General features: G+C 40.0%; 1 protein-coding gene across 18 annotated transcripts in view; it reads left to right on the top strand.

Moving 5' to 3' along the window:
- The window catches only part of lrrfip2 (leucine rich repeat (in FLII) interacting protein 2), a 166,420-nt gene that overhangs the window by 72,302 nt on the left and 77,938 nt on the right, over positions 1-16,180 (top strand). For 15 of the 18 annotated variants that reach the window (XM_067981348.1, XM_067981344.1, XM_067981345.1 and 12 more), the window contains exons 5-7: positions 4,300-4,350; positions 4,446-4,493; positions 6,907-6,966. The exons of the other annotated variants lie outside the window; for them this stretch is intronic. In XM_067981348.1, coding sequence (XP_067837449.1) covers positions 4,300-4,350; positions 4,446-4,493; positions 6,907-6,966 — 159 coding nt within the window. The remainder of the gene's footprint in view (positions 1-4,299; positions 4,351-4,445; positions 4,494-6,906; positions 6,967-16,180) is intronic. 18 annotated transcript variants of the gene reach the window in all.

Below are 16,180 nucleotides of genomic sequence, written 5' to 3'. Positions count from 1 at the left end.
TAGTGGCCCCTCATTCGCCCAAATTGAGATGAGCTAAATCAGTACAAACTGGGGGTCAAATCTGGGAGCTTTTTGTTCTATACTGGCTCACTACACCACCCGGAAATTTGAAGAACAATTTTAAGTGCGTGTGTGAGAGCTAATCTCAGTTACACAATCCTGTGGAAGTGCCAAGCAGAGACTAAGCAGTCCTCAACAGGAATGAAAAAGGTTGAAGGAACATTGTGAACATTCCAGCAGTCTTCAATAAAGGAACACGAGCAGGCATTTTGAGCAGGTCTGCATATGTCATCTGAGAGGAAAGCACAGTGACTCCCAAGAAAAAATGGAGGCAATGACTAAATCATCCTTTGTCAACCTTGATTTTTTTTTCAGCACGACTTGGCCCCAATCTTGGATCTGGATCTCTAGCACAATCTGAAAAGCCAAGTTGAGCATAAATGCCATTTGGCTTGGATAAATGCTTGCTTGCTCTGTTCAAATATAGTTTTTCCCTATTGGCTTTAGTTTTCAGAAGCTCAACTTAAAGATGATCAGTGGATGCATGGCATGCGATTGAATGATCAGGAAGTGGATGGGTCCATAAGACTGCTAAAAGTAAATCTTATTTATGCACATAACTTTTTTACATGTTGATTGGGAATAAAATTATAGTATATACTTGGTAACTATCCCTCACATCATTCCTCAATTAGTACAGGCTTCTGAGGCAAGTGATGTCTCTGCTTCAGTGGCCTCCTCTGGTAACTTACTCCACAACTCTTTGATATATTGTGGATGAAAAACATTCTGTCTGACTTCTAATTTCCTCGGTTTTAACTTGTGTATTCTGGTATTTGAACATTTGAATGTAACACGTAAATTGCCTGAAATAATTAATCCCTTTCACAATTTTGGAAAGATAAATTAGCTAATGTTTTCTAATTTCCAAAGAAATTATGGCCCTTCCTTTGATGTGACCAGATGGGTTCTGACCAGAGCCTTAAACAGAACAATAAAATTTCAGTGTAAATAAATGTGAGAATTGACCCAAAAACAACATGTTTTTGCTTTGTATTCTATCCTTTCGCTGATGCAACCTAGTACTTTATTGTCTCTTTCCACTGCAACGAACCATTGTGCTGAGTTTCATCAATTTATTCCCAGCATCAATGTCCTGATTAACAAGCTGTACCATTGTTCCATTTAACAGTTACAAACTTCAGCTCTGCCTTAGATATTTCACTGATTCAGAGGCTCTAATCACACCCCTAAGTGGTTCCTGCATTTTATGTTCAGCAATGCACCCATACTGCTCAATATCTAATCATACCATAGTGTAACTTGGGGAGGGGGCGTCTAACAATAGAACCCCTTGAGATGCGAACTGGATATCGTGTCTTTCACATGCTGTCATGTGTACTTCTGCAATATTTCAGTAGGCGGACTGAAAACACTTCAGTGAAATGAAGCCAAATATGAATTGTTAAACTGCTTTATTTTACAGACCGCAAGTGAACATTCAGAGTAACATTTGTAATCAGAACTAATCTATTTCACTCAACTTCACAATGCCTGCTCATGAATGAGAGAAATAATAAACCATACCGAAAAGACCTCAAACATAGCTTTTTCTTTGATACTTCAGACCACAGGAATTGGGTGGGCTGTCCTTCTGACTTCTCCCTGGTCAGGGATTCACCTGTGGGCCTATCGATAAAGCTAGGTACCTCTTTTTTTCCCGTCCCCCCCCCCCCCCACCACCAGAAAAATGGGTTCTTAGCAGACATCCTATGCTGGGTTCATCAAATCAATTGCTTTCCCAGGCAATGTTTGAGGAAAGGCTGAGACGCAGTGATTAATTAGCTATTGTTCCTGGTCGTTGCGTAAACACATCTTCAATGCCTGGCTCATTAACAGACTAAGTCCTCTTTGACTTAGTGACTGCAGCATGAGTCTATATGGAGAATTCTAAACGTGTGTAAACTCATTTGAATTTAAAACAAACCACTTAAATGTAACTCATTTTCAAATCCTTTCTGTGGAAAAATGATCAAAAATTTCCAAAATGTGGCAAACACATATTCCTTCTTTTGGGTCCTTGCTCCCATACTGAATCCTGTGCTCTTTTGTGCTTTTCCCCCATTGAATTGCATCTGCCATCTCTTGGCCCAGTTACTGAAACAATTTAAATCCTGAATTTGCTTGCAATGTTCTCATTTGCCCTGCTTCCAATTTTGGTAACATTTGCAAACTTAGAGACTTTTTTGTTGCTATACCCAGGTCCAAATCATTAGCGTATGTTTAATATACAATGGAATCCCCCTTGTATGCCATAATGGAGGTGACGCTTTTGATGGATCATTGAAATTGTGGAAAAAGAAAGAGATTTCCATTTATATTGCGCCTTTCATGACTTCCGGAAGTCCCATAGTGCTTTACAACCAATTAAGTACTTTTGAAGTGTCGTCACTGTTGTAATGTAGGAAACGTGGCAGCCAATTTGCACACAGCAAGGTCCCACAAACAGCACTGAGGTAGATGACCAGATCATTTGTTAGTTGAGGGATAAATATTGGACAAGGCCAGGACTCACCTGCTCTTTGAGTAATGTCATGGGATCTTTTACATCCACCTGAGGGCAGGCAGGGGGCCTCAATTTAATGACTCATCTGAAAGACTGAATGTCCGACAGTGCAGCACTCCCTCAGTACCACACAGTCTAGATTTTGTGCTGAAATCTCTGGAATGGGACGAGAACCCACAACCTTCTGACTCAGGCGGGAGTGCTACCACTGAGCCACGGCTGACGCCTGCAGGTAACAGCGTCTGCAAATCTCCAATCAGCAAGTGTTGTAAATAAGCCCTTTCCCCCTCAAATTATGGCAGTGAGAATGTGAATAATGGAATGGTAGGTAATCGAGGTTCCACTGTGGTATGGGTCCCAAGACTCATAACCTCCTTTCCAAACCTCCTTGACTAAGCCAAATTTTCTAACCAGCATAATACTTTACTTCCTATCTCATGACTCCCTACCTTAAAGATAAGAATGAACTTGCATTTATATAGCTATTAACTGTTGTTATGGATTCTTGCGTGTAGTAGAGTTCACTGTTTGCATGCTATTGAAAGTTGCAGGTTACATGGTGTTTAGATCTAATAGTTTGGATATTAGCATGTTAATTGATGCATTGATGACTGTACTGACAGCAAGATCGAAGTCCCCAGATTTAACAATAGTCTTGTAAGCATTCATCTGTTTTTGCTGCTATGAGCAAGTGTTAGTAATTTGTTTTGAGCACAACACCCAGGATCAAATCAATTATGCTTGAACAAAATTGTGACAACTCAGTTAGTTCACTGAGAAATATTTTAACATTACTGTACATGAAACATATTTACAAAAAACTTTAAAAAATGTTTTACTTTAATGTTGCAATTAAATATTTTATATTAAATAAACATAGTATATCAGACAAAATCTTACATACAGGAACATTATAATTAAAGTACTTCAATCCTTCCAACTTTAGATTGCAGCTAACCTTACTGATTGGTGTGCCACTAACTGCATGCTGGCAGGTTTAATAAACCATTGTCTGACAGCCATGCACGAACATTTTGCAGTCTCGGAAGTTCAGGGGATGAAAAATGCAATTGATGCTAAAATTTCACATTTTTATCAACTTAAGAACAATTCTAGTTTTGCGTAATTTAATGCAATTATATTGTCCCAGGACTAATAGTATGCTAATCAAACATCGCTTCAATCTAAAAAGTAGGTTAAGTAAAAGTAGAGTATCCACTAATTCAGAGTTAATTTTTTACAAAAGGTGAAGAGCATAATCAAGCTAAGATAATTGGTACTAATTAAATATCCAGATTAAGTTGACACAATTTGTGCTGCAAATAGTCATTATATCGACAAAGTGCCGTAGTTAATTGGACCTTTTTGCTGTGCTGTGGAGTGAGCAATCCCTGGAAGAATTGTTAATGGCATTCAAGGGTTCTCAGATTTGACAATGGTTTCTTACTTGTTTTAGGCTAAGTGAGTTCAAAAAAAAGTTGAGTGCCTGAATTACCTTGTGTTTTAACAACCACTTTGTGCTAACCCCATAAACCACAACACTCTGGGCTGTTCTTCTGCGAAACTAACCTCTCAAATACTTAGTCCATGTTTTTTAAAGAAATATAGTTTGCTTGATATCTTTTGAACATACTGAACTTGTGCAACAGTTGGGAGGTATGATTTTGGTTGGTGCTTCTGTTTGATGGTATGTTCATCTGTGTTTCTGATTCTGTTCGCTGTTTTCCTCCCAGGAGAATACAGAGCGTGCCAAGCATTCTTATAAGCCTAGCCGACGTCACCTGGTTTGTAAACACTCTACTTTTTCCTCCTCCTCTTCCATTTTCATAGACAATGTCAGCTCAATCCATTCTTATTTCTTTTCCTTTTTATTTATCAGGCAGCCAATGATGATGCCCTGTCTGTTCGCAACGCTAGCAGCCGAAGGGTTAGTACTTCACTTTAGATCCATCAATGATGCTGGCCAACCTTCTACTGGCTCATCTTGGATACAAGGCATTATACTTTTATATACCTGAGCATGGCATATATAGTATATTGGTTGCAATTTGTCTCCATATTTTGGTTGTTAGCCTGTAAATAATGAACAGTAGCTCTAACAAGGGATGAAGGGTAGGGAGGATAGCAGCAGTTCAGAAAGCTTCTTTGGTAGCTCAAGTGAATGCAGAGCTTCAGTCTGTGCCTCTGGGCAAAAAAAAACAAAACTACGAGCTCCACTGACTTGATTGGAAGTTGCCCAGTGTAACTACTAGCAAATAGCCAGGAATGAGATCAAATGAAACAGTATTTGTGGATATGTCTATATTTGCAATTTAAAAAAAATTACAGCAGTGCCATAGCACTGCTAATCAAATCACAAAAAGGTCATTAAAATTTAGTTAAGAAGTTTACAGAAATGGAGAGAAAATGAGAGAGGCAAACAGATACAGGACAACGAGAAAGTATGTTTGTGTATGTCTTCCACTCTCTCTTGCACAAACAGAAAACAGGGTGGGACGTGGACATAGACGTAGAGACACCAGTTCTTAAAAATCTTTTTGTATCCAGGAACACTGCAGTAGACCATTAACTAGTAATTTTAGTATGAATTATTGTATTACGTTGCTTTCTACTGTAAAATGAGGCACCGTGTAGAGTGTAAAGCAGTGGCTTTTCCCCCAAGAGACATCTTGTGATGCAAGTCTTTGTTTCAAAAATAGAGCTGAACCAAAAAAGGTTTTTATTTTCTGAATACATGCGTAGCTTGAGGTTAGTAAAGGCACCCATGACTGAAGCATTGTGGCTTCTTTGCATGAAACAACTTAGTTCCTATTTTACCTGTTGAGGATTCATTTTAAATCAGTTTTATGTGAACGAAAGATTTCATTTTTTCTGTCCAAAATTGCTTGCTGTGTAGAATGGTATCACAAGTAGACCTCATGAATGAAATGGGTTGGGTCCAGAGTAAAATTGTACAGGTCTGCTTGCACTGTACCTTTATACTTCATTACCACCAAAAGAGACTGCTAGTGAGCTTTTGAAATGTTCAGCAAAAATTATTTTCGTATACAACATAACTTTGTCAATTGTATTTTGCACTATTTTCTTCTCTTTGAGATCCTTAGTGAATTTCTAAAAGCTGGTTTAGTTCATTGAATAGGTACCTGGTACTATAATTTATGCTGCACAGAAATGAGTGATACTTACCACCAAATGATTCTCCACATTGGAGAATTGCTTTTGTGCCCAGCTTTGCAGAGCATGGCTGAAGTCAAAGTTGGTCTGGAGGAATCACAGGCACAAACACATGTTGCACATGACCACTATCTTCCAGAGAGATGGGGCTGTCAGTGTGTCTAACCTTGCCCATGCTTCTGGAGCCTCTCAACATTCCTTAAAAGCTTGGAAAGCAAGCATTTTGTTGGTTACCTTACGCATTACAATTGAAAACGTTGTTTCCTGTAGTGTCCCTGCTTCAGCTTCCAGAGAGTGAGCAAAGAATAATTGATGCATTCCTTTTGCTCAGCTTGCTTTGACGAGAAACCAGGAAAAAAGTGGGAAATAGGTCAGGATTTTCTTTCTAATGGTCATTCACAACTGTTTGGATATAATCTTTTCATGAGAACAACTTAATTTTTTGCTCTCTCTCTACTTCAGGAAAGATGATTGTTTCTACCCCTTGGATGTCACAGTTTTCCTTATTGGGGCCTCTTATTGGGATTTCAGATACATGTTCCCACTATTTTCAGTGACAAATGGAAAATCATGGGGCGTGCCATGCCTCACTTTCTGGTGGGCACTCCTGGAAAGTTTCCATGCCAGCAGCATGATTTTATAAAATTACACTTTTAACGCCTTCTCCTTTATGTAGCTTCTTACTGCAGTTCAGTACTGTACACTTCTGATCACTATTAATGTAATTTGCTCTCCAGTGAGTAGTTAGCATGAATAAGAGTTTTGTGACTAGAATTTAATGCAAGTTAAGTATCATATTACTGCTGTTTTTTTTAAAAGTCTGTATTCGCACACTTAAGAACCTCTCACAATTATTTGGTTGCCACTTCCCTCAATTTTCTAAATTAGTTTCATGAATGGAGTGGATAATTGTGGTTGGCTGCTTTAGACACTCACCTTAATGGAATTTTTTTTTAAAAATTGGTGTCTCTGGAGTGGCAGACAACCAAAATTTAATGGCAGTTTGCTTGGTTCAGTTTTTCTGCACCTCATGTGCCAAATATGTAAAACCTTGGTCGTGTGTGTAAGCCCATAGAAAAATCCTAGATGTATTTTAAAGCTGAATTTTGCAACGGTAAGATTCCTAAAACACATTTAGAGTCTAATCTTGCTCATTCTTTTCAAAGCACTCCTCCCTTGATGTGGGCGTGTCTCAGAGAAGCAGTTCAAGGCGAAAAGACCTTGTGGTTTGTAAAGCAGCAATCTGTGTTGGGTGTTGAGCATGTGTATAATCGGCTGCATGTATTTTAATGGTCCGAAAGGAAAAGATCTTTGCAATAAAAACAGAAAATGCTGGAAAACCTCAACAAGTCAGGCAGCATCTGTGGAGATAGGTCTTTGACCTGAAACATTAACTCTGTCTCCACAGATGCTACCTGACCTGCTGAGCTTTTCCAACATTTTCTGTTTTTATTTCAGATTTCCAGCATCTGCAGTATTTTGCTAAAGATCTTTGCAAATTGGGTGTGTGCAGTGTCAACACAGATCGAGAAGTGCTAAATACACTTTACTAATCAGTAAATGTCCTTCAAGAGTTAAGTATACTGGAGCTTTTCAAAAGCACTGCATGAATACTTTGTGATGCTCATCACAGTAGCTTGTGACAACGCGTGCTATTACTATTCAGTCGCCTTTTGAATTTGCATATGTAACTTGGTTGAATTTTATTTACTCAAAATTTAAACTTACACTGCACCTCTTCTTTTCTATCTCTTCCTCCTGCCTCCAAAACAAGTAAATAATTATGAAACAGGATCCAGCTAACACCAAAGATCAAATTGCCTTTTTGGACTTCTTTAAAAATAAAAAATATCCTGGATCCTAATCATAGCCTATTTAGAAAAATAAACTTCTCGTCCTAGATTTTCTGATCGATGTTTTCCTATTTATTTTAAATGGGTTAAAGTTAAAATAATGCCAGTCAGGAAATCCAAGCCAGACTATCATAGAATCGGAGAAAGGTTATAGCAGGGACGGAGGCCATTCAGCCCATCGAGTCTGTGCAAGAGCAATCCAGCTAATCTCACTCCCCTGGCCTGTCCCTGTAGCCCTGCAATTTTTTTCCCTTTCAGGTACTTATCCAGTTCCCTTTTGAAGGCCATGATTGAATCAGCCTCCACCACCTGCTCTAGCAGTGCGTTCCAGATCCTGACCACTTGCTATGTAAAAAGGTTTTTCTTCAGGTCACCTTTGTTTCTTTTGCCAATCACCTTAAATCTATATCCTCTGGTTCTTGACTCTTCTGCCAATGGCAACCTTCATCACAGATACTATCTTTACCATGTCTCAAAGATTGGGCATTTTTGAAATAGGACAGCAGGGTATGTTGGGAGCCCAGGTGAGTCAAGGTTAGCATATTTTAGGGCCTGAACCTCATCATTTCACCAGTATCCTAAAGAGGGGCCCAACTACTGTACATAAGCAGATAAGAACTTGACAAAAGAGCAGGAAAAGGCTATACAGCCCCTTGAGCTTGTTCCAGCATTCAATACGATCATGGCTGATCTTCGACCTCAACTCCACTTTCCCATCCTATTCCCATATCCCTTGATTCCCTTAGTGTCCAAAAATCTATCTATCTCAGCCTGGAACATACTCAACAACCCAGCACCCACAATTCCGAAGATTCTCAACCTTCTGAGTGAAAAAATTCCTCTTCATCTCAGTCTTAAATGGCTGACCCCAAATCCTGAGACGATGCCCCCTAGTTCTAGACTCTCCAGCCAGGGGAAACAACCTCTCAGCATCTACTCCGTCAAGCCCCCTCAGATTCTTATGTCTCAATGAGATCACCTCTCATTCTTCTTAACTCCAGAGAATAAAGGCCCATTTTACTCAATCTCTCATTAGAGGGCAACCCTCTCATCCCAGGAATCAATCTAGTGAACCTTCGTTGGACCCACCTCTAAGGCAAATATATCCTTCCTTAGATAAGGAAACCAAAACTGTATGCAGTACTCCAGATGTGGTCTTACCAAAGCCCTGTACAATTATCGTAAGACTTCCTTACTCTTGTACTCCAGCCCCCTTGCAATAAAGGCCAACATTTCATTTGCCTTCCTAATTGCTTGCTGTACTACATCCACTAGTTCCCTTTTATCTACCCTGCTAGTTACATCCTCAAAGAACGCTAATAAATTTGTCAAACACCTTCCATAAAACTGTGTTGACTCTGCCTAATCATTTTATGATTTTCTAAGTGCCCTGTTACCACTTCCTTAATAATAGATTCCAGCATTTTCCTGACTACTGATATCAGGCTAACTGGTCTATAGTTCCCTGTTTTCTCTCTCCCTCCTTTCTTGAATAGCAGGGTTACATTTGTTACCTTCCAATCCGCAGGGACCGTTCTAGAATCTAGAGAATTTTGGAAGATCATAACCAATGCATCCACTGTCTCTGCGGCCACCTCTTTTAGAACCTTAGAATGTAGGCCATCTGGTCCGGGGAATTGTCGACTTTTAGTCCCATTAATTTCTCCTGTACTTTTTCTTTACTAGTATTAATTACTTTAAGTTCCTCACTCTCATTTGACCTTGGTTCCCCACTATTTTTGGTATGCATTTTGTGTCTTCTACTGTGAAGACAGATACAAAATATTTGTTTAACATCTCTCCCATTTCCTTATTCCCCATTATAATTTCCCGTGTCTCAGCCTCTAAGGGATCAACATTTACTTTTGCTACTATCTTCCTTTTTACATACTTGTAGAAGCTCTTACAATCTGTTTTTATATTTCTTGCTAGTTTACTCTCATAGTCTATTTTCTCCCTTACCATCAATTTTTTGGTCATCCTTTGCTGGTTTGTAAAACTCTGTCCTCAGGCTTACTACTATTCTTCACAACATTATAAGCCTCTTCTTTTAAGCGGACACTGTCCTTAACTTCTTTAGTCACAAATGGATCGCTTTTCCCGTGGACTTTTTATTTCTTAATTGAATGTATATTCGTTGAGAATTATGAAATATTTCTTTAAGTGTCTGCCACTGCTTATCTACCGTCATACCTTTTAATCTAATTTCCCAATCTACCTTAGCCGACTCGCCCCTCATACCTATATAATTGGCTTTATTTAAATTTAAGACTCTAGTTTCGGACTTAAGTATGTCACTCTCAAACTATGTGAAATTCTATCATATTATGACCGCTCTTCCCCAGAGGATCCTTTACTATGAGATTGCTAATTAATCCTATCTCATTACACAATACAAGATCTAAAATAGCCTGTTCCCTGGTTGGTTCCATGACATTTTGTTCTAGGAAACCATCTCGAATGTATTCCATGAATTCGTCCTCCAGGCTACCTTTGTCAATTTAATTTGGCCAGTCTGTATGAAGATTGAAGTGCCCCATGTTTATTGCATTACTTTTGTTACTAGCTCCTATTTTTTGATTAACACTTTGCCTATAAACTACTCCCACCTGTGTTTTCTGCCCCTTGTTATTTCTTATCTTCAAGGTTGCAAAGAGTTACTGAGCGTTATGGTGTATCAAAGCTGAATCAGTTGTATTGGTGGACAGTTATTAATGGGTGTTTCAATGATGTAAATATTTCAACTGTGTATGTCAGTTCATCTGTTGAACTGCTGCCAATTGGTTTCTCTGACCATAGAATCCCACAGATATTCCAGAACAGAAAAAGGCCATTTGGCCCATTGAACCTGTGCCAATGCTCCTAACTAGAGCAGTCTAATCCTATTTCTCTGCCCTTTCCCCATACCCCTTTATATTCTTCCTTTTCAAATAATTCTCTAGTTCTCTTTTAAATTATAAGGCATATTCCATATAAAGAGTAGCATATTCCATAACCCTCTATGAAAATGTTTTTTCTGACCTCCCTGTTCATTTTGCTACCGATGATCCTGAGTCTATGGCAAATAGATAATAAAGGGCTAATCGGTGGAAATTTCACCACTGACCATTTCAAAACCTTCACAATTTTGAAAACTAAAGATCCCTTCACCTTCTCTGTTCAACTGGTTTAAAGAAGAACAAATTTTGTTAGCATTCTTCATAACTTTTCCCAAAATATTTTACTTCACATTTCTCTGCGTCTGTCATATGTCTGCCCATTCTGGTAATCTGTCGATGTTCTCATGCAATCTCCTCCTCACAGATCATATGAGTGACAATTTTATACATTTTTAATAAAATTAGAGCAGCATTGTTGTGGAGGATTTATGGAGCACTTTCTACTTTGTGCATCCAGCACTCTGATACAGCATGTTCTATGCTAATGTTATATTCAAATCCCAGCCTCAGAAGTGTGCCGCAAGCTGCACTAAAGTGATATTTCTTCCACTTCCATATTGATCATTTTAATGATTTCTCCATGAAATTGTTGAATTGGAGTAGTTTAATGGTATGATTCTGAAATGGGCTCAGTCTCACCAGATCCATTTTACTGAGTTGCAGTTGGCAGAGGAAGACTACTTTCATCCTACTCATGTGGGCTGCATTCTAATCCTGATCTTAGAGATTCCAACCCACTCAATCAATACCATTCAATCTTTTGCTGTGGTACTGAGCCACAAGAGTGCAAGGTGCCATGTTCTATCCTTGGTTTGGACAGTGGAAGTTGACATCTGCTGGAGTGGCAGTGAAGCTGCTACAGTTGACTGCACCCATAGTCAGCAGACACAAAAAAAGCCGTCTTCAGCCTCCCGATTCCTAATGACCGATCCCTGTTGGAAAATACTTGTGTGTGGACATCATGTTGGGTCAGGATCAGGCTTGTCTCTGATTGCCTCCCATAATCCACACATACTATCCAGAATTAAATATAGAATGGTCACTTGAATTACTAGATAGCTACGGTTGCCTAAAAAGAGAAGGGAAGAAAAGGGAAAAGTATGTAACATGTGTACTGAAACTGAGGCCATTAAGATCATAGACACTGGATTGACTGCAAGAGTGATCTTTGTTTTTGTGTATTCCACATTGAATTATTTTTGCTTTTGGGATAGTAGAATTTTCTTGGAACAAGTGAATAGTAGAAGTAATAATAATGTGTAAAACCCATATCATCATCTTTGTTCAGTAATTGTTCTCTCAGTATTAACAGATTATCGGGGGGCAGGAGAGAGGACTCATTTAATACTTTTGGTTCCACTAGCCTGAAACCTCCTAAGTTCAGTACTGTGCCAAAGTTTGTTCGATACATGCCTTCTACAGTCTTCAGTGTTGACTCCCTCACTACTGCAGCATATTTATCATGGAAAGACAAGTAAACTCCATATCCATTGTACTTCATAAAATCATAGAAATTACTGCACACAAGGAAGTCATTCGGCCCCTTGTGCCTGTGGTGGTGCTAGCTCTTCAACTGGAGCTTGTCTACTTGACTCATGTTTCCCTGTTTTTTTCTTCCATGTCCTTTCATATTCTTCCTTTTCAAATACTACTCCAGTTTCATTTTAAATCAATAAAGATTTGTAGTAAAGCACACCATGGCTAAGGGACAGAATGTGGAGATGCCGGTGATGGACTGGGGTTGACAATTGTAAACAATTTTACAACACCAAGTTATAGTCCAGCAATTTTATTTTAAATTCACAAGCTTTCGGAGGCTTCCTCCTTCCTCAGGTGAACGATGTCGAAATGAAATCCTCGAAATGAAATCGCATTTATAATTCACAGAACAATGCTTGGTGATTACAGACAGTTTTTTCAACTGCCCGTTGCCAAGGCAATCAGTGTGCAGACAGACAGGTGTTACCTGCAAGGTCTCAGAATATACAAATCACCAAAAAAAACAACAAACAAAAAAAAACAGAGATAGAGAGGTAGAAACATAGAAAAGACAGCAACTGACCCGTTATATTAAAAACAGATAACATTTGTTCGCTGGTGGGGTAACGTGTAGCGTGACATGAACCCAAGATCCCGGTTGAGGCCATCCTCATGGGTGCGGAACTTGGCTATCAATTTCTGCGCGACGATTTTGCGTTGTCGTGTGTCTCGAAGGCCGCCTTGGAGTACGCTTACCCGAAGGTCGGTGGATGAATGTCCATGACTGCTGAAGTGTTCCCCGAGAGGACACCACCCACCAGGTGCATGGTTCATACTCCTGTGACTCGGCCAACGTTGTCTACCTCATACGTTGCAGGAAAGGATGCCCCAGAGCATGGTACATTGGCGAGACCATGCAGACGCTGCGACAACGGATGAACGGACACCGCGCAACAATCGCCAAACAGGAGGGTTCCCTCCCAGTCGGGGAACACTTCAGCAGTCAAGGACATTCAGCCACCGACCTTCGGGTAAGCGTACTCCAAGGCGGCCTTCGAGACACACGACAACGCAAAATCGTCGAGCAGAAATTGATAGCCAAGTTCCGCACCCATGAGGACGGCCTCAACCGGGATCTTGGGTTCATGTCACGCTACACGTTACCCCACCAGCGAACAAATGTTATCTGTTTTTAATATAACGGGTCAGTTGCTGTCTTTTCTATGTTTCTACCTCTCTATCTCTGTTTTTTTTTGTTTGTTGTTTTTTTTGGTGATTTGTATATTCTGAGACCTTGCAGGTAACACCTGTCTGTCTGCACACTGATTGCCTTGGCAACGGGCAGTTGAAAAAACTGTCTGTAATCACCAAGCATTGTTCTGTGAATTATAAATGCGATTTCATTTCGAGGATTTCATTTCGACATCGTTCACCTGAGGAAGGAGGAAGCCACCGAAAGCTTGTGAATTTAAAATAAAATTGTTGGACTATAACTTGGTGTTGTAAAATTGTTTATAAGGGACAGAAAACAGAGTAGTGGTGAATGGTTGGTTGTTTTTCAGACTGGAGGGAAGTCTTTTTGATGTATATTAATGACCTGGACTTGGGTATACAAGGCATAATTTCAAAGTTTGCAGATGACACGATTCTTGGAAATATAGTAGCAGACTTCAGGAGGACATAGACAGACTGGCGAAATGGGCAGGCATGTGGCAGGTCAAATTTCACCTGCAGAGAAGTGTGAAGTGATGCATTTTGGTAGGAAGAATGAGGAGAGGCAATATAAACTAAATGATACAATTTTAAAGGGTGTGCAGGAACAGAGAGACTGGGCGGTGTACATACACAATCTTTTAAGTTGATAGGGCAAGTTGATAAGGCTGTTAAGAAGGCAAATGGGATCCTGGGCTTTATAAATAGAGGCATAGCGTACAAAAGCAAGGAAGTTATGCTAAATCTTTATAAAACACTGGTTAGGCCCCAACTGAAGTGTTGTGGTCAATTCTGGGCACCACACTTTAGGAAGGATGTCAGGGCCTTGGGGAGGGAGCAGAGGAGATTTACTCGAATGGTACCAGGGAAGAAAGACTTCAGTTGCATAGCGAGACTAGAGAAACTGGGGTTCTCCTTGGAGCAGAGAAGGCTAAGGGGAGTTTTGATAGAGTAACTAAGGAGAAACTGTTTTCATTGGCAGAGGGGTCGGCAACCAGAGGACAGAGATTTAAGGTAATTGGCAAAAGAATCAGAGGAAAAAACATGAGGGAAAAAAAATGTTATGCAACGAGTTGTTTTGATCTGGAATACACTGCTTGAAAGGGTGGTGGAAGTAGATTCAATAATAACTTTCAAAAGCGAATTGGATAGTGGGGCAGGGGAGTGGGACTAATTGGATAGCTCTTTCAAAGAGCTGGCACAGGCACGATGGGCCGAATGGTGGCTTCCTGTGCTGTATCATTCTATGATTCTATATCCTAATAACTGTGGGGGGAAAAAAATTCTTCTAACTTTCCTCTTTCCTTTTCTTATGATCATGCTCTGTCTTTGTCCCCAATTACCATTTGCTGATCAGTGTGAACCATCTTTCACTGTTCATTCTCTCAAAACAAGACATAATTTTTCTCTGTTCAAGGTACAAAAAAGCCCCAATCTTTCACGCCTTTCTTTATATCTACCCTTGCTTAGAATGGGAGTGCAAAACTGAGCATAATGTGCCGACTTTCCCTTTTTTTGGTACAATATTGTGATATGATTAATAACCCTTTTCAGCTAACTGTACACTATCAGACGTCATCCATGTCCGTCTCATTTACGGATTACGCTACACTTGTGCATTACAAGAACAAGTTGCATTTATATAGCACATTTAACGTAGTAAAACATCTCAAGGTGCTTCACAGGAGTGAAATCAGACAAAAATTGACACCGAGCCAAAATAGGAGACATTAGGACAGGTGACCAGAAGCTTGGTTAGAGGTAGATTTTAAGGAATGTCTTAGAGGAGAGATAGATGAAGAGATGGAGAGTTTTAGAGATGGAATTTCAGAGCTCAGGGCCTAGATGGCAAAAGGTATGGCTGCCAATGGTGGAGCGAAGGAAGTGGCGGATGCACAAGAGGCCAGAATTGGAGGAAAGCAGAGTTCTTGGAGGGTTTTAGGGCTGGAGAAGGTTAGAGAGATATGGAGGGGGGAGGCTATAGATGCATTTGAACACTGAAAATTTTTAAATCGAGGCATTCGTGGACCAGGAGCTAATGTCGATCAGCGAGCGTAGGGGTGATGGGTTGATGGGACTTAGTGCAAGTTAGGATATGGAGGGCAGAGTTTTGGATGGGCTCAAATTTACTGGGGGATGGGGTGGAAAAAGGGACTCTGGCCAGGACAGCATTGGAATAGTCGAGTTTGGAGGTAACAAAAGCATAGATTTTAAAGGTTTTAGCTGCAGATGAGCTGAGTCAGTGGCAGAGACTGGTGATATTATGGAGGTGTGAGTAATATTTGTGGGCAAGGGTCTTTATTCTCTGGGGCAAAGGGAGCTAGTGGAACTTGGCATGGATGCATGTATGTGGAGCCTTGTGCTAGGGAGTTCTGGATTAGCTGAAGTTTTTGAAGGGCTGCCTGAGGAGAGCTTTAGAGAAATGAATAGTTGAGGGAATGAAGGTGTTGTGAATGAATGTTTCAGCAGTGGAGTAAGTAAGGGAAGGGCAAAAAGGACACTGAGGTTGTGTACCACTAAGTTCAACATGAGTGAAGAGCCTTCAAATTTGATTTGTATATCCAAGTTTGCTGACAATGCTAAATTAGGTGGTACAGTAAATGGTGTAGATGCGAGTGGAAAGTTACATCAATAGCTTAAGTGAGTGGGCAAAACTGGCAGACTGAGTTCAATGTGGGGCAGTGAGGTCATCCACTTTCGACTTAAGAAAGAAAGATCCGAATATTTTCTACATGGTAAGAAGCTAGGAACTGTGCAGGAGCAGAGATTTAGGGATCCACGTATTGGAATCACTAAAAGCTAGTGAACGGGTACAGAAAATAATTCAAAAGGCTAATGGAATGTTGGCCTTTATCTCAAGGAGGTTGGTATACAAAGGAGTGGAAGTTGTTCTATAGTTATATAAAGCTCTGGTTTGACCGCATCTGGAGGATTGCGTTCAGTTTCTGCGCACAGTG

The sequence above is a fragment of the Heptranchias perlo genome, chromosome 3 (genome assembly GCF_035084215.1).
Source record: "Heptranchias perlo isolate sHepPer1 chromosome 3, sHepPer1.hap1, whole genome shotgun sequence".
Lineage (NCBI taxonomy): Eukaryota > Metazoa > Chordata > Chondrichthyes > Hexanchiformes > Hexanchidae > Heptranchias > Heptranchias perlo.
Note: the sequence above shows the minus strand (reverse complement) of the source record. Positions and strands in the feature narration are given on the sequence as shown.